Genomic DNA, 19,101 nt, shown 5'->3' on the forward strand with positions numbered 1-19,101 from the left:
AGCTAAAAAAAAAAAAAATTAAATAGTGCCAAAAACTATACAGGTGGCTCTTGGAGATCCTGCGGTTTGGCTCTAGATGACCGCGACAAGTGAGCCACATGAACGTTTTGGTGTCCAGTGCCTATAAAATTACGTTTACACTGTACTGTAGTCTGTGAAGTGTGCAGTAGCATTGTGTCCAAAAGAACATACACACTTTATTTTAAAAACTGAAAAATGTTAATGATCACTGGAGCCTTAGCAAGTTGTAACCTTTCAGCATTTAATTGGCTGACAGAGGGTCCTGCCTCATGTGGATGGCTGCCAACTGATGGGGCGGGGAGTGGTTGCTGAAGGTAGGGGTGACTGTGGGAATTTCTTAAAATAAGACAATAACAAAATTTGCTGCATTGATTGGCTCTTGCTTTCACGCAGCATTTCTCTGTAGCATGTGGTGCTGTTTGATAGCATTTTACCCACAACAGACAGACCTGGAGTAGTTGGCAGATGTTTTCTGGAAAATGAATGACATGAGCCTGCACATTAAGGAAAACAATTGACAGTGTTTGTTTCCACTAATAAAATTTGAGATTTCAAATAAAATAAAATTTGGAAACCTTATACCTACCACTATGAGCCTGGCAACTTCTTTGTTGTTGTTGTTGTTGTTGTTGTTGTTTTTGAGACAGAGTCTCACTCTGTCGCTCAGGCTGGAGTGCAGTGGCGTGATCTCAGCTCACTGCAACCTGAGCCTCCTGGGTTCAAGTGATTCTCCTGTCTCAGCCTCCTTAGTTGCTGGGATTACAGGCACCCGCAACCATGCCTGGCTAATTTTTGTATTTTTAGAAAAGATGGAGTTTCACCATGTTGGCCAGGCTGGTCTCGAACTCCTGACCTCAGGCGATCCACCCACCGTGGCCTCTCAAAGTGCTGGGATTACAGTGGTGAGCCACCACACCTGGCCGAGCCTGGCAACTTCTTAGTACTTAAGACATTTCTGATGAGATCATGGTAATGTTAATGAGTGTGGATTTTAAAAAAAATATTGGAGAATGAAATATACAAGATCTGTATAGTTCAGTGAGCCAGTATTTTCCAAATGTTCAATGCATGATGATACAAAATAATCTATGGGTAAAAAATCCACTCAAGGTGCAGCAAAGAGCAGTGAATTTTAATGTGATAGCATACAAAAAGTTCGTTGATGTGGTTTCAGATAGTACATCTCATATAATCTGAAGGAAATTACCACTTGATAATTTTTGGTGTAGTATCAAACAAAAAGAGTCATGATTATGTAAAATAGCATTTTAAGATACTTTTCTGTTTTCTAATGATAGATATGTGTGTGAGGTAGGGGTTTCCGCATATGCAGTCACTGAAACCATGAATTGCCACAGGCAAATGCAAAAATGGATGAGAGTCACCCATCCTTGATCAAACCACATATTCCAGAAATTCGCAAAAATATACAAAAATGCTGCTCTTCTCACCAAACTTTTTTGGAAAAAATAGTTATTTTTGTAAGAAATATTTGTTAAAATATAATGGGTTCATTATTGTTTTTAAAATGAATGAAGAAAAATATTTTAAAAATCTTAGCTGAATTTCACATAGAGTAGATACTGATAGATTCAACAACATAAACCAAAGCTCTTTGGGGTTTTCAATAATTTTAGAGTGCAAAGGGGTCCTGAGACCAAACAAGTTTGAGAACTGCTGATTTAGAGTTTGGAACCCACTCCTTGCTCTGCAATCCACTCCTGAAATAAATGGGTAAATCCTGGACATGAATGTATGTTTGTGAAATGGATTTTTTTTTGTGGGAAAACTGAGTGCAGATGAAAATTAATTAAAAAGTATCACTTCTTTGTCTTTTTCTCTCCTCCTTTTCCTGTACCCATGAGAGCCACAGTTTGAACAGCAGGAAGCATATGCTGTCACTGCAGAGCTGCCTTCTCATAGAAAGCCTGAGCAGGAGCCTGAGAATAAAACAATGCAAGTGCGGGAAAGCTGCAGGTGCCGAAATACAAGTGAACGTGGGTAGAATAACAGCATTCACTTGCCCGTGATGTTAAAACACTGGCTTTCACGGCGTGTCAGCTTGTTTGAGCACCTTAGCTGTTCCATAAATCTGGTTAACACTGGTCAACCTTAGGCGTTGTGTTGCTTTTAGTCAAAGGTGACTTTGAAGTGCGTTATATGAGGAGAAACTGTGGAAGAGAGGCCTAGCAGAGGAGGAAATGCAGACATAAAGAACTTTCTCTTTTCCATTGCTTCCTCAGATCCTCTGTCGATGGGTCCTCAGAAAGCTCTGGAAACCATCGGTGCAAATTTACAGAAGCAGTACGAGAACTGGCAGCCAAGGGTAAGCGTGCTTCACTTGCTCTTCCCTTTCCTTCTTACAGGGAAACTCCAGTTCCTTGGTTTCCAACACTCTTTGGATCCAAGTGAGAATTCTGTGCACACCCTGCCCTTGTGCGGCATGGCGCCTGCGCACTGCGTTTCGTGTGCCTGCATTCCGCCTGCTGGGTGTTCGTGGCTGTGTTGTCTTGACAGCGTACGCATTATTGTGAGTCTTGCATTGGACAGTCCAACCTATTTTGCTTAAGTTTGTTTCAGATTTTTAGAAAAGAAAAAGTATTCTTGTCACTCTTAACCATGGTTTTAATTTTTCTCAGGAAGTGTATTTTCAATAATTTTTCTGCAACCTCAACTAGTTAACGCTGTTCCTCATGTCTTCAGTTTCACATAGTTGAGAAAAAAACACCCAACATTCAAAAGATAACACCTATTATATGCTTTGTCTTTGATTCAAAAGATAAGGTTGTTTTTAGGGAGCCAGTTACCAATTAGTGTGTGGGTTTTTTTTTTTTTTTTTGCTTGTATCTTACAGTTGTTTTTTTTTGTGTTTTTTTTTTTTTTAAAGAAAAATGGCTTAGAATGTAACTGTGTCAAATTGCCTTTCAGATCTTAAGTTACTTGTAATCCACCCAAAGACCTTTAGCCTTTCTTATTAACTGGTTTGGAGTTTTAATAAATTTAATAAAAAACTAGGAATCTGGGCGCTTATGGAAGTGCCCTATATTCAGCTTTGCATGGTAGATGGATTCGAGTTACCTAAAGGAACATAATGAAGAACGCAGGTTGAGAAGGTGCCTTACCTGCGCGTCTCCTGCGAGTTTTACTCTCCCCTTTTGGATGAAAGCCTCATGGAAACACATGATTTATGGAACCTTTTGAACACTTATTTGGTTGGAATTTTGATTTGTGGATCATTTATCCACATGATCTGGGATTTAGAGATTCCTTATACATTATTTACATTCTTAGAGTAAGAGAACAGCCAAAAATGAATTTTTTCCTGCCTTTAAAAATGCCCTTAGGTCATTTCTGCTTTTGCTTCCAGTCGTGAGCTAATTGTTAGGAAGCATCTCTGTGTCTTAGGGTGTACTTTTGTGCTTGCATTGCCAACTTGTCAAGTCAGTAACAGCAGACTTTTGTTCTTTAGAAGGCAGTGTCTTCCTGGGTTCTTGATTGATGCCTAATGGCTTGACTTTTTCCTCTCTTAAATTGGTTGCTTCTTGGTGGTTTATGTAAACATGCCGTAGCCTTCTTCTTGAGAGCGCAGTGCGTTTGGGGATGGGATGGGGACCGGAGAGAGATTTGGATGATGGAGTCCTGTAAAACTGTAGTCGAGATGCCTCGCGTTTTCCATAGAAAATAGCTTCTTCGAAGACTCTGAAGGTACCCTAGGGTCTCCGCATGGTGAGACGGGTGCTTGCAGGAGTGTGGGGCAGAGTGGCGGTGTTGGAAGATATGGCCGTGTTGGCATATGGCATGTCGTTAACCAACACTGTGGGAATTCAGAGGAATGCCTTTCTGGCTACTTCTGGCCATCTTCTGGGTTTGGCTTTGTACCTTTGCGTTTTACTAGATACATTTGTTTAAAAAAGAATGTAACCCAATAAATTCAGATTTACCAATTTTGTTCTTTCTAGAATGAGTCTCGCTATTATAACTAGTTTCTTCTTTTCCAAGAATTATTAGATCGTGAAATACAGCCTTTCAGAATACATGTGTTTAATATTTCAGGATATGTATGTGTATTCCATTTGCTATGATTTACAATTTTTTTTTTTTTTTTGAGTGCTAAGAGTTGATTTACTGCTGCCTTTATTATTAGTTTCGCTTGGTAGATATCAGCTACTTAATGCTAGCTGACAGGAAATGGAATCTTCTAAAGTGGCATCTGTTATTTTTAATCTAAATTTCTGTCTAGGAGCAGATCTCTCCATGGCATTGAGAAGAGGCATCATGATGTAGGGAAGGCGACCTTTACATGCAGGTCAGTGATGACAGCCAGAAAGTTGACAGTGTAGACTCAGTACAGGATGGAGGATTCCCTTCCCATGACAGTGGCACAGTTGTACTCGGACGGCGAGTGCAAAGGAGTGCAGTCCTCTGAATGATCTGTAGTCTGGGAAAATTTGTTAAAGTTGGCCAGATTTCAAGAATGGATGTGCAAAATAATTTTCTGAGTAAGAGATCGTTTGAAGGGCTGGTGAGATGGAGAATGTGTCAAGATTACAGGGTGCTTCGGAAAAGGTACCAGCGCAGGCGGGATCCCATCTGGGCTGGTTTATAAAGTGGAATCTGGAATAAAGTATCCGCTGCAGCCTAGAAGGAAGCTGTTCATGCACACAGAGTGGGATCTCTTGTCTGTATTCAGGAAGCAAAACCGCAACAATGGATACCTAATATTTGCTTTTCGAATGCCAACACCATTGCATTCATTTTTTAGCACAATAAAAAGGTTTAAAATTTTCCTGCTACTATCCATGAGTGGGCCTCATCTATTTTAGAAATTAGCCTAAGGTAACGGATGTCACAGGATACCTCTAACCGGCTCTCTGGTGTGAGCGTGAGGCTGTGCCATATGCACTGGGTAATAATAGCACCTGCCCCGGTGCGCGTGGCACACTGCTCCTCACAGCTTTCCGTGGGTTACAGGACAGAGGGAGGGAGGCCTGGCATAGACAGCGTGGCTCTCAGTGTGGGGCAGACCTCATGCTGCCTTCTAGAGTTTGCACGAAACAGGAGGCACTTAGCAAACTCAGATGTTTGTGTGCAAGGGGCCTGGTTCCTGACTGTAAATCAGGGTCCTTTGAAACATCGCAAGGCTAAACACACACCACTTGATTGCACTCTACAGGGCTCTTGAGTTTCTGCAGTAATAAAGAGAGGTTGATGTGCCATCTGCAATAAAACAATGGGGGCGTTATTAAATTTCCCAGACCTTCAATGGAAAGACCCATATATCTGGTTTTCTCTTTCTCTGTGTCTTTATTGCAAGAGTGGAAAACCTTGGGTCATTTAATGAAAATGAGGTTATTTTCATTAAAGTTTGTCGGAATCGTTGCCTCCACGCTGGCATGGATGGGAGCAGAGTAGAAAATGCCTGTTTCCTCAACGGTAGCGTCCATCCAGGAGGTGCAGAAAGCCGACCCCGGAACCCCCTTTGGCCGCACCAGAGTGGTGCCTGTAAGCCTCTGATGATGTCCTTGCTGATGCTGAAACGCTTGGACTTGTTCTTCATTTTTCTAGCTTTTGATATAGGTGATTCCAGTTCAAAAGGAATTGAGAGAAACCATGGTGATTATATTTTTTTCTGAAGGCTGCCAGCCACTATCTGGCCCGTATTTCCTTGCTTAGGCCCATTGAGCCCTTTTCTAAATAATTTATCAGTTTGCCACTGATGAAATGTTTCTTCTGATTAAATTTAAGGCCTTGCCTTATTACCTCGTAGGTGCATAAATTTGTGTTCTGCCAGAGATTGGAGGAAAAATGCCGACCGTTGTTTCAGTGGAAAATTCTGCAGTAAAACCTCACTCATTCCATCATAAGTCTCAAATGGAAGTTTTATTGGGAGATGGGAGTAGGAGATTATTATAAAGCTGGGACCATACAGTGAAGAATTTATCTTTTCAGAGAATTTTTCTAACAAATTGGGGCTACTGGCAGTTTAGTACAGGATGGAAGTTAGGAGCTGGAGCCTGTGGAAAAAGACAAGCAGGAGGGGCCTCGCTCTCTGTGTCCTTCTTTCCCCAGAGAGAGTGGACAACACCAGAAGCAGAGGCCACACCTCTTTACTTGGGGTGAGCTTTAATTCTTCTGGTGCCTTAAAAATAAGTTTCTATGGGAATATGTATCATTTACTAAGGAAGATGAAACAGCGTGGCAGTGCCTCCACCGACCGAGTCCGTCTGTCGGGCAGGTGTGTCTAGGGGAGGAGGCGGAAGGTGCTCCTCGGTCACGGAGCCACGTTGTTGTGGAAACTCGTTCTCATCTTGTGCAGGTCTGCGAGTAGTGAAGGCAGCAAGTCCTGTGTGGCGGCCATGGAGCTTCCAGGGAGCTGAGTGGTCAGGTTGAGGCAGTTTCCATGTGGCCGACAGTTCTTAGTTATCCACGCACAGCCCTGGTTTGTGGATTACAGTGAACAGATTTTGAATGTCAGCCTCCCTTCAGTTCACCGTGCTTCTCAGATGTGTCACAGTTAATTTGTAGTTAAGGGATGAAAGTTGGCTTTACTGTTAAATAAACGTGTTTTTTATAGTGCCTAACCCCAAGCAGAGTGTGTTCAAGGAGAGAACAAAACAGCTCCCAAGATCTGGTCCATTAGCCCGGTAGAAATTGTTATTGCATTTTAATGTAAATGACAATCATCCTTTCATGGTATTGATAATAGAGTTGTTTGTGTGCTTTTGTGAGATGCTTTGAATGAACTGAAGCTGATGACTATACCTCCTGTTGGGAGGAGAGGGTTTGGGGAGCAAGGGGGTTGAGAAGGCCAGTGGTGGACAGTTTTGGTTCTACTTAACAGGTGTGTCGTTTGGATTTTAGGCACAAGTGTTATTTGCAGAACTGAACGTTTATGTGTAATTCCGTGTTGTTTAGGGGTTTGGAGTGAGGATAATTGGAATCCAGGCGTCTTCTCCTTGTGCCTGAATGGGGCTGCTGCTTGACCTGTCCGCCTCACGGGGAGTGTATGTGGCCATGTGTGACAAACTGTGAAACCCTTGGTATTGAGTGCTTACACTGCTAGGTGTGGTGGGAGGCTCCTAGTCAGGCAGCCGGGTTGGCTTTGGGGAGCACTGCACAGATGGCTTCTAAGATCCACTTGTCTTCTTTCCCCTGGGATGATTAGACAGGCCTCTGCTTTGTGGGCAAAGCAATCGGTATTAGCACAAGTCACTCGCTTGCCTGTGCCCCCCACCCCTAAATGTTTTGGAATGAATTTTATAGATGGATGCCGATATGGCTTGGCTGTGTCCCCACCCAGATCTCATCTTGAATTGTCGCTCCCACAATTCCCACCTGCCTTAGGAGGAACCGAGTGGGAGGTAATTGAATCATGGGGGTGGGTCTTTCCTGTGCTGTTGTCCATAGTGAATAAGTCCCACGTCCCTGCACGAGCTCTCTCTTGCCTGCCACCATCCATGTAAGATGTGACTTGCGCCTCCTTGCCTTCTGCCATGATTGTGAGGCCTCCCCAGCCATGTGGAACTATAAGTCTGTTAAACCTCTTTCTTTTGTAAATTGCCCAGTCTTGGTTATGTCTTTATCAGCAGCGTGAAAATGGGCTAATACAGATGCAGTCAAGACCCATAAATCAGTGGGTTCTACCTTTTCTGAGGGTTTTCAGGCTCAGATGTGGATAATCGGGGAAGAAGCAGCTAAGTTGCCCTAGGATAGTACTCCACACCTGGAGGTGCTCCAAAGCTATTTGTGGAACAGCCCGAGGTGGACTGTTACTCGCAATGACTCCTGCTTGGGGCATTCACGTTGTGACATTAGTTCCAAATTGACAGTCCAGTTCAGCTGGTGAAAATGGCCCTATAATTGCGATTGGTGGCATCCCCTGGCGTGCTGCCCTGATGCCATTACCATTCCGTCATCCATCCCCTTCTTGCTGTCTGCCCTGCCGCCAGCCCTCCCTCCTCCTGCCTACACTCACCTGACTTCCTTCTCTGTGGGTCCTAAGGTTGGGCTTCATCCACCTTGAGTTTCTGTGACAAGCTGCCAGTGAGGACTCATGGGCAAAGGCAGAACTGTGGGTGGATGGCTCACAGCTTGCATAATTCAGTACCTGGTGTGAAACGCTTTGCCTGTGTACTCGTTAAATTTGCAGGACGGTACAGACAATATCTTCTGGTTGTCTTGGGGTTAACTGTTGTGTTTTGATGGTTTCAGTTAACTGCTTACTGCCCAGAAAGTTAAGAACTGTTCCTATGACCAACGTTTTACTTATATTTTTGCCTTGGCCTCAGCAGTGCTCTCCCACTTCGTCTTCCCTCCTCTCTAGCGCTTCTCGCCTGACAGCTTTTCCACGTGCGTGCCGTGTTCAGTGAGAATTCTGATTCATGCTCTTCAGCCAGAAGCCTTCATAGTCAGCGCTGCCCACGCACTTCCTGCCTTGCCCTGCCCCAGAGGCCATGGTATTGGAAGCAGCTTCCTGGAAGGGAGCTTAGATTATGCAAAGCAGTTTATTCCGGACTCTTTAGACCAATTGCACCAGAGCATAAAGGTGTTGTTACCCACTGCCATCCCTCCAAGTACCTTAGTGACGTGACCTATAAATTCTTTTAGGCACACCAAACACATTACAGAAAGAAGAATGAAAGAAAGGCATCGTTCTGCAGCCGCCTGGAGGATGGCAGCCTGTTGTGACTAGACCCCTCAGGGTTTCAGTCCATTAGAGCTGGTCCCGGAGGGGGCCCCTGCTGGCCAGCCCTGTGTTGGACTCTTGCTCTCTGAGGCCACCGAGGGGATTCACTAGAGAGCCCATTTGGGATTGAAGAGCACGCGTGTTGACTAGAGTGGGTTGCAGCATGGGCCACAGCCTGTTTGAACACTGCCCAGGGAGGATTGGTGGAGTCCGCCTCCTCCCTTCTGCCTTGTAGGTCCGCAGAGTCGTGCTGGGCTCACCGCTCCTTCCCTTCCTGGGCGGGAGCGCCCCTCTCACTGGTAGGGGAGCTCCCCGGGAAATGTGGTCTCCTTTTTACCACTGCACTGAGGGGTGGGGTCGGGGAGCTTAACTGTGGAAAGAATGTGAACTGGTTTAGTTCTGGCTTTGCCACTTCTTAGAAATGTAACTCTGGACAAGTTACTATTTAAACTTTTAAGATTTGTACATGCAAATGAGAATTAATGGACAGAATAAAAGTATATAAAGCATTTGCACCAGGGAGGCCATGGTGGTTGGTCATCACATCCTTATTTCCCATCCCTTTCTGTCCCTTATCCATTCCTCTCCCTCATGGTTGAGGTGGTGGAGGCCCCTCCCAGAACATTCTGCCCAGGAGTCTTGCTGCCTTAAGCCCCTCCCCATCCTGCCTTATCTCCAGTTTTATCCTCTTGCCGGGATAACTGCATTCCTGACTCTTCCTCTATTAATTGACCTACTTGAAGTGTAATATTTTTAGAGAGAAATAGGGGCTTAAATCTGTCCTTAACAGGCCTCTCGAGGATATTGTCTTTCATCATCATGTTCCCTTTAACAAGGGAGTTGTCTGTGTGTGTGACAAATTGCAAATGAGGACCCCCCACCGTCAGGCTGGGGACTAAAACTGTAGCTCAGCTGTTGTCGTTTCACAGATCTCACGTGCCATGTGTGTTTCCTGAGTTAACTTGGGGACCGTGATACAGAGCGATGTGGAGATGGCTCTGAAGGACAGGCAGGTGCCAGGCGAGGGATGGAAGTGCTGCTTCTAAGTCAGAAAGTGGAAGGTGTGATGATGTGTTAAAGAATGGAAAGCTAAATTTGGAGGTGACGATGAGGAACCCACCGTATGCTCGCCATATGCAACTAGGAAGAGTTGTAAAATCCTGCTCCAGCCAAATTGGAAAGTGCTGATCAAGGGGGAAACGATCAATAACAGATTGGAGGGGGACGGCCTCTTCAAAGTGTCTGTGGTACTTATTTCATTTTGCAGGGGAAACCATATGTCACAGTGGTGTTCATGAATTTGGGTGTTCACAAGGGCTTCTGGACAGCTCCCTCTCAAATGTCCGCGATTTACTTGTCGGTGTGACACATAATGGAGATTTTTAAAAAATGGACATAAAAAGCACATAACGTCAAGTTCACCATTTTAAAGTGTACAACTCGGCTGGGCGCAGTGGCTTGCGCCTGTAATCCCAGCACTTTGGGAGGCCGAGGTGGGCAGATCACCTGAGGTCAAGAGTCGGAGACCAGCCCGGCCAACGTGGTGAAACCTTGTCTCTACTAAAAATATAAAAAAAATGTCCGGGCGCGGTGGCTCACGCCTGTAATCCCAGCACTTTGGGAGGCCGAGGCAGGTGGATCATGAGGTCAGGAGATTGAGACCACGGTGAAACCCCGTCTCTACTAAAAATACAAAAAATTATCTGGGTGTGGTGGCGGGTGCCTGTAGTCCCAGCTACTCCGGAGGCTGAGGTAAGAGAATTGCTTGAACCCGGGAGGTGGTGGTTGTAGTGAGCCGAGATCGCGCCACTGCACTCCAGCCTGGGTGACAGAGCGAGACTCCATCTTAAAAAAAAAAAAAAAGTATACAACTCAGTTGGCTTTTAACATCTTTGCAATCTTGTGCAACTATCATAACTGTCTAGTTCCAGAACACTTTTCTTACTCCAAAGGGAAACCCGAAACCCATTGGCAGTCACTTTTCATTTCCCCTCCCCCAGGCCCGGGCAGTCGCCAGCCTGCCTTCTGTCTCTGGAGATGCCTGTTCTAGGTACTCCACACAAATGGAGCCATGCCGTATGTGGCCTTTTGCGTCTGGGCTCTTTCACTTAGCATCTGGAATGTTTTCAGGATTCCTCCATGCTATCGCAGGTATCAGTGATTTAATCCTTCTTGTGTGTGCGTTTGTAGAGATAGGGTCTCGCTTTATTGTTCAGGCTGGTCTTGAACCCCTGGCTTCAAGTGATCATCCTGCTTCAGCCTCAACTCTTTTTATAGCTGAAAAACATTCCATTGTATGGCTTTTCTACATTTCTATTTTATGCATTTATCTGTTGATGGACACTGGCATGGTTTTCACCTTTTGGCTATTTGAATAATGCTGCTATGAATATGTGCATACTAGTGTTTGTGTGGGCCTCTGCCCACGAGTGGGATTGCTGGGTCATATGGTGACCCTGTATTTTACCTCCCTGAGGCACTCCCAGTCTGTTTTCCACAGTGGCTGTACTATTTCCACATGTCTACTAGCAGAGTCTGGGCTCCCCTCTCTCCGCATCCTGGCCAACATTTGTTACTTTCTGTGTTCTTACCTTGTTGTCATGATGATAGTCCTAGTGGGTATGAAGTGGAATCTCCTTGTGGTTTTGGTTTTCATTTCCCTGATGATTAGTGATGTTGCCCATCTTTTCATGTGCTTATTGGCCATTTGGAGGAGTCTCTATTCAAGTCCTTTGTGCATTTTTTAGTTGGGTTGTTTGTCTTTATTGTTGAGTTCTGTGAGTTCAAAATGGAGACTTTTAAGTTGAATAAGGTATAATTTCTGTTGTGAGGACTTGTTTCCTTTCCAAATAATATGTGTGGTGTCTGCTGAGAGCCTCATGGTAACATTTAATTCTTAAAAGAGCCTTTGTCTTGATAGATTTGTTTCATAAAACTATTAAGAGGTTCAGCCAGGCACCGTGGCTTATGCCCGTGGGAGGCCAAGACAGGAGGATCCTTTGAGCTCAGGAGTTGGAGAGCAGCCTGGGCAACATAGCGAGACCTTGTCTCTAATTAAAAAAAGAAAAGAGGTTCTATGACTATTGACTATACTGATCATATATATACTGTATAATTTAATACCAATCCCTTAAGATTCCTGTGTGTTTTCGTTAGGAGTCTTTTGGTTTTCTTAGAGCTGTGGTCTCTCCACCTGGAGTGTATGTCGAGAGAAAGCTCCTGTCGGGGTGCGTGCAGGCAGAGTGGCCGAGGAGCTGGGCCTCTGTGAAGTCTGGGTGCGGCTTGGAGGCTCATGGTGGACTGGGAGCTTGGCAGGAGGGGCAGTGCGTGTCCGTCCACACCAGTGCCCGGTCTCCACCATGCTGCGGCCCTGTGGGTCTCTGCTCCCCACGCAGCAGTTATGCTGCAGGACGATCCTTGCCCTCCCTGTGCATGAGGGCTGGGTCCTTCCTTTCTGATGTAGTCATCTTTGATGGGACTTCATCTGCTTGGGCCCAGGGGTCCCCACAGGAGCCAGCTGTGCTCACATCCTAGTGGTCTCTGGTCCTAAACCACCTCCTGACCTTTCCTCCATTACTTCAGCTTCAGCTCTCTGGCCCCTGCATTGTGTCGCTGGATTTTCAAGATTAAATTTCCCGCACAAGAGTGTTTGATGCTTCCCTGGATGGCCAGGCTGTATGGCCAGTGTTAAAAGACAGACAAGTGCCACCCAGGGGCAAGGAGTGTGTGGTTCAAAGTCCCTGAGAACAGATGCCAGATGCCAGGCTTAGGTGGTGCCATTTACTTCCAGCAAGAGGAGAGAGAGGGTGCACCAGATCCAGTGCCCTGTGATGGTGGCTCCTAGACCAGGGGGTCACACCCTCACTTTGGGCTACAGTAGAAGGAGATTCTCCCACCCTGTGGGGTCTGAAACACAGAAAACTGGGGGCATGCCTGAGGGCCATTGATGCAGGTGCTAAGGCACAACAGAGGAGCCATGGAGGCAGAAATCAGGAAGCCCTCCCAGGTGAGGGCTGCACAGGCTATGGTGAGGGTGCTCCCCTCGGTGGGCTCCCAGTCCAGCACATGGAAGACAGAGCGCAGTCCACTGCCTTCCCAACCCAGAGAGGCCGATCAGCTCTGCTTAGCTTCATGCGGTGCCCCGTGTAACTGGCCCATCTGTGGGTTGGTTCTGAGGGAGTGAGGCTGCCCTCTATAATCACCTGTGACTGGAGGGCTGGGTGGCAGGATTTAAAGCGCATAGCAGAACCGGAGGATTACCCATGGCTTGTATAAGGAAGGGTCTCTTCTAAAGGGCTGCATATGTGGCAGGCTCCTTAATCAACACGCTACTTACCCTGGACTGGAACATGCCCTAAAGTCAAGTCATCTTTGTGTAGAATTTTTGGTTATAAGTTTTGTTTTTATAAACAAAAATCTTAGCTAAATTCCAATAAAATCCAAGAAGAAAGCACAAATAATCAGGGAGAAATAACTCAAGATTTGAGGAAATCAAGAGTCATAAAAGAGTGCTTTGCAAAACTTTGCAGATAAATTGGAAAACTTGGATGCGATGCATAATTTTCTAGGAAAATATAAATGACCATAATTGACCTCAGAAAAGATAGTAAAGAAAAATAAATGGATAGACATAGAAGAAAGAGAAAGTTACCAAACCATTCCTCTTCTAATCCTCCTCCCTCTGAAGGATTTCAAACTTGGAAAGAACACAGAATTATTTAAGACTTACTTCTGTTATGGGAAGATATCTAAAACATAGTTTATTTATTTATTAATTTAGAGACAGAGCCTTGCTCTGTCACCCAGGCCGGAGCGCAGTGGCATGATATTGGCACTGCAGCCTCCACCTCCTGGGCTCAAGCGATTCTCCTGCCTCAGCCTCCCGAGTAGCTGGGACTATAGGCACGTGCCACCACGCCTGGCTAATTTTTGTATTTTCAGTGGAGACAGGGTTTCACTATGTTGGCCAGGCTGGCCTCAAACTCCTGACCTCAAGTGATCTGCCTGCCTCAGCCTACCAAAGTGCTGGGATTATAGGTATGAGCCATATATATTTTTTTAATTTATATTTATTTGTTTCTATATTTTTAGAGGTGTCTTGCCCTGTTGCCCAGGCTAGAGTTCGGTGATGCAATCATAGCTTACTGCAGCCTCAACCTCCTGGGCTCACGCTGTCCTCTTGCCATATCCTTTCGAGTAGCTGGGACTACAGATGTGTGCCACCGTGCCCAAGCCAATTTTTAATTTTTTTTTTTTTTTTGTAGAGGTGGTGTCTTGCTTTGTCACTCAGGCTGGAGTGCAGTGGTGTGATCATGGCTCACTAACCTCGAATTCCTGGGCTGAAGTGATCCTCCTGCCTCAGCCTCAGGAGTATCTAGGACTACAGGTGTGAGCCACAGTGCCCAGCTTAAAATACGTCAAATTTAAAATGCAAAAGAAGAAAATGTATTCAACAGTTTTAGTGTATGCACATATGACTGATGGAGTCAGCCGTTCCTGCTTGTCATATGTAGTGTGTGTAGGTGGGTGTGCCACATGTGTACATGGGTGGGTAGATCCGTAGATAGATGGAGGGCAAGTCGGTGGATCTGCCCCTCCTCCACTCACTCAGATGCCATAGAGTGAACACAGAAGGGAGACATCAGCCTGTGGCTTCCTTAGTCGTTCTCATTTTCCTTCGCCTCTTGGTGTCTTGCTGTGTTGACTGATTCTAGTTTTGAAAGCAGCATATTAGGTCAAAATACATTTTTTTTTATTTGAGACAGAGTCTCTCTCTGTCACCCAGGCTGGGGTGCAGTAGCGCAATCTCGGCTCACTGCAACCTCCGCCTCCCAGGTTCAAGTGATTCTCTTGCCTCAGCCTCCCGCGTAGCTGAGATTACAGGCATGTGCCACCACACGTGGCTAATTTTTGTATTTTTATTAGAGACGGAGTTTCATCATGTTGGTCAGGCTGGTCTCAAACTCCTTGTAGGTGAGCCACCTGCCTTGGCCTCCCAAAGTGCTGGGATTACAGGTGTGAGTCACCACGCCCGGCCTCAGAATACATTTTGAATCAGGTCTGTACTGACTTCAGAATCTAACTCCAGAATAAAATTTGATTCTAAGGGTCAACGGTACCACAAATGAGGCGGAGCACAGAACATTTGTCACTGTGACTTGGGGCACATGCAGAATGGGACTTTCACCTTTTTACACAAAACCCTTCTATGTGCCTTCTGTTTTAAAACCATGTTTATTTTTTACTTTAATAATAGGCAACTAATTTAAAATACCTATTCACCATCTGTCATCTCAGAGTAGGAAGGGGACTGTGAGGCAGAAGGAGCCACTTGGGACTTTTGCCTTTGGGTTGTGACATTTGTCTGTAGTTCTTTCACTTCTGTCCGTCTCATTTGTTTCTGTGCCATGCATGTGACGTGATGAGCTGGAAAGACTTTGCATGGGGCCCATGTGACTGCTCACATCGAAGGGGCAAGCGTTAATTGCCCTCTAGTTGACAGAGCTGTTTCAGGGATGGCTAGTTCCTCTGTCCGGAACACTTGTATTGACTGGGAGGGAGCCGCGGGGACACTGCCCATAGCGGTAGGAGAGCAAGCAGGAGGGGCTCTGCCCAGGGCTGTTTCCTTTGCCTTTGTTTACCAGCATAAAGTATTAAAGCAGCTAAATTATCATGGGCATTTTAATCCAATTTCTCAGCGTTTCGTCATTTGAAGAACAGAAGTCTCTTTGTTTTCACAGCCCTGTTCTTACTTGTTTAAATTTGAATATATTTCTATTCATTCAGCTGATAGAAATTATTTACTTTTAAACTGAGGGAGAAAAAAGAACAGATCGACTAGGGATCAGAATGTGATTTCAGTGGGTCTTTATTGGGCCTTTGTTAGGGAGGGGTTTGGACCTGGGGACTTGGAGTCTATACTGATGGCAGAAGCAAGCTCCAGAAAAGAGCAGGCTCCAGCTTTGCAAGGTAAACCTCAGAGAGTGTAGTGAGGGTGACAGCCAGCACCTCTCCCTGCTGAGGGGAGAGGGAGTCCAGATTGTTAGGATCTTATAACCTGATCTTTTTCATGCCTTTGACTCCTGTCTTGGTCTGTTAGGTCTTAGCTTTTGATAGCCAAAGTAACCAGCTGACTTTCCTTTTTTTTTTTTTTTTTAAATCTCCTTTATTTTTTTCACAAGGCTGTTTCTCAGTGTGAATATGTTGCTTTCATATTCCCAAAGCACTCACTGAATGCATAAAGGCTGAGCAATGCAGCAGTGATACTACTAACCAGCTCTTAGTTTACTGGGTGACCTTTGGCTGGTTGTCGAGTGGCCACTCTACCTCCAGTTTGCCCTGTCTGGAGATGCAGCCAGGACTGTAGATTCCCAGGGGAGGGCTGACTTACTGGGGCATTTATTTACTGGATAGGGGAGTTTTTAATCTTTTAGTTGGAATATTTAGTCCATTTACATTTAATCTATTTATTGATACACTGTGTATCTGGGGTTAAATCCACCACCCTCCTATTTATTTTAGTTTCGTCTCACCTGTTCTTTATTTTTTCTCTTTTCTTGATTTCTTTTGTATTAAGTAGTTTAAAAAATTATTCCATTTTCTCCTTCTATTAGTGATGTATCAGAGAATACATAAGCTACATACTTGTTTAGTGGTAACCCTAGTAAATTACTACATACCCTTACTGTGAGAAGTGGTTGAAGTTAGCACTTCCACCACTTGGCCAGACAGTGCAAGAATCTTGATGCATTTAACCCTCCTACCCACCCCCCTTTACTTTGCGTGGTGTCACCATCATGGGTTGGAGTTTCTACGTGGATTTTAAACCCCACAGTATACAGTCAATATTTATTTAGATTTATCTGCTTCTTTATACTTTTTAATGTTCTTTATTCTTTCTTGCAGTTCTGTCCTTCTGTTCAGGGTCATGTTTCTTCAACCTGAAAAACATCCTTTAATATTTCTTTTAGGGTGAGGCTACCAACAACAATTTAGTTTCTGCGTATTTTATTTCATTTTTGAAGGATATTTTTGCTGTGTGTAGAATTCTATGTCAACTTTTTTTTTTTTTTAAGTTTAAAGGTGTTTTTCCCTTCATCTCCTTTCTGTTAAAACGTCACGCTGACTGTAAGTCTTAATATTGGTCTTTTGAAGGTTCCCTCCCACACCCCCCTGTCCAGCTGATTTGGTTTGTATTACTTTACGGAGATGTTCTTAGCTGTGGACTACTTCATATGTATCCTTTTTGATGCTCCTTGAACCTGTGGCTTGCTGTTTCTCAGTACTATCACTTAAGACACTGGTTCTCTGCCATTCTGTCTCCTCTCCCACTGACGCTCATTAGAATAGGTTAGACCTTTTCACCATGTCCTGTACATTTCTCACGTTCTGTTCCGAGCTTTTTTCTTGCTGTAGGTCACTGATCCTCTCCTTTGCTGCGGGGCACAGTCTGCTGTTTAGCCAACCTACCAAATTCTTGATTCCATTGTATTTTTCCATTCTATGATTTCCATTCGATTCTTTATCAATTCCAGTTCTCTGGTAAAAATTTCCACCTTGTTATCTCTTTTCTTGTACACATCAGCTTTCAGTTCTAGCCCTCCTTACATCAACATCTTTGAAAGGGGGTGTGTGTTGCCATCGGTCTGACTGCTGCTGATGGCCTGGACTCAGCTGTTGCAGTTAGCACAGTGTGGACTTGAGGGCATGACTAGACGGAGGCCAGGATTTGTGCTGAGAGCCACAAGGCTCACCCATGGAGGGAATCTGAGTCCTGATTGTGGAATGGTGGTGGCAGCATCACATCCTGCAGGCTGGAGCCCATGAGTGGTCCCCAAGAGACTGCCTCAGAGCGCTGTTAGGAGAGGGAAGAGCTGCACTCATGCACACAGGGTGACCCTGGGTGAAATGTAGGCTCCATGGCTCCAAGGGGGAAGTGGGCTTAGAAGAGTGGGCTTCTGATCTGAATCCAAGAAGGGTTAAAAATACCTTAGCCCGTTTCTGTGGCTGCTTTTTTTCTTTTGAGCCAGGATCTCGCTCTGTCATCCAGGTTGGAGTGCAGTGGTGCGATCACAGGTCACCGCAGCCTCGACCTCCTGGGCTCAAGTGATCCTCCCACCTCAGCCTCCTGAGTAGCTGGGACTACAGGTATGTGACACCACACCTGGCTAATTTTTATTTTTATTTACTTATTTTTTTCAGTTGGAGTTTCTCTCTGTCGCCAGGCTGGATACAGTGGCACGATCTTGGCTCACTGCAACATCTGCCTCCTGGGTTCAAGCAATTCTCCTGCCTCAGCCTCCCAAGTAGCTGGGACTACGGGCACGCACCACCACACTCAGCTAATTTTTGTATTTTTAGTAGAGATGGGGTTTCACCATGTTGGCCAGAATGGTCTCAATCTCTTGACCTTGTGATCCGCCCCTTGGTCTCCCAAAGTGCTGAGATTACAGGCGTGAGCCACTGTGCCCGGACCGTCTGGCTAATTTTTAGAATTTTTTTGTAAAGATAAGGTCTTGCTCTGTTGCTCAGGCTGCTCTCAAACTTCAGGGCTTAAGCAATCCTCCTGCCTTGGCCTCCCAAAATGCTGGGATTCGAGCATGAACCACCATGCCCGGCCTTCAGGTAATTTTCTCTTGTGTATATATAAGAATTTAAATGAGGCCTGGTGTGGTGGCTCACGCCTGTAATCCCAGCACTTTGGGAAGCCGAGGTGGGCGGATCATCTGAGGTCAGGAGTTCGAGACCAATCTGGCCAACGTGGTGAAACCCCGTCTCTACTAAAAATGCAAAAATTAGCTGGGGGTGGTGGCGGGCGCCTGTAATCCCAGCTACTCAGGAGGCTGAGGTAGGAGAATTGCTTGAACCCAGGAGATGGAGGTTGCAGTGAGCCAAGATTGCACCACTGCACTCCAGCCTGGGCGGCAGAGCGAGACTGTGTCTCAAAAAAAAAAAAAAGAATGATAAATGAGAAACATGTCTGAGTGAGCTGACAATCGCTCTTCTTACTAAGTATCAGATAAAAATTCCCATCAAAGAGAAAGTGTTGTGTCATGTCATAGTTTAATTGGCAGTTTTTTCCTTAGTGACATAGAAGACAGTGATGCATCGTACAACCTTTGGCACCTTAGAGTTTATGAAAAAGTAGCATCTGTTCTATAGAAATTATAGTCACACTCTAAGGAGCAGTGTTGGGGACAAGAGTGGAAGGAAGAGTCTGATGGTGACACGGTCTCCCGCAGGTCTTCCCAGAGCCCCATTCGCCACCCATGATCACTCCCTGCCCCGTTTCCCATTTTCTTTATATTCTACCCTTTTGCAGCAAGGGGCTAACAAGGGCCATGCATGCCTGGCAACACAGGCGGTCCCATCCTTCCCTCAAGCCCTAAGTGACC

General features: G+C 45.3%; 1 protein-coding gene across 7 annotated transcripts in view; it reads left to right on the forward strand.

Annotated features, from left to right (window-relative positions):
- The window catches only part of RPTOR (regulatory associated protein of MTOR complex 1), a 420,015-nt gene that overhangs the window by 92,204 nt on the left and 308,710 nt on the right, over nucleotides 1–19,101 (forward strand). For 6 of the 7 annotated variants that reach the window (XM_055241781.2, XM_055241783.2, XM_055241782.2 and 3 more), the window contains exon 3: nucleotides 2,265–2,347. The exons of the other annotated variant lie outside the window; for it this stretch is intronic. In XM_055241781.2, coding sequence (XP_055097756.1) covers nucleotides 2,265–2,347 — 83 coding nt within the window. The remainder of the gene's footprint in view (nucleotides 1–2,264; nucleotides 2,348–19,101) is intronic. 7 annotated transcript variants of the gene reach the window in all.

The sequence above is a fragment of the Symphalangus syndactylus genome, chromosome 14 (genome assembly GCF_028878055.3).
Source record: "Symphalangus syndactylus isolate Jambi chromosome 14, NHGRI_mSymSyn1-v2.1_pri, whole genome shotgun sequence".
Lineage (NCBI taxonomy): Eukaryota > Metazoa > Chordata > Mammalia > Primates > Hylobatidae > Symphalangus > Symphalangus syndactylus.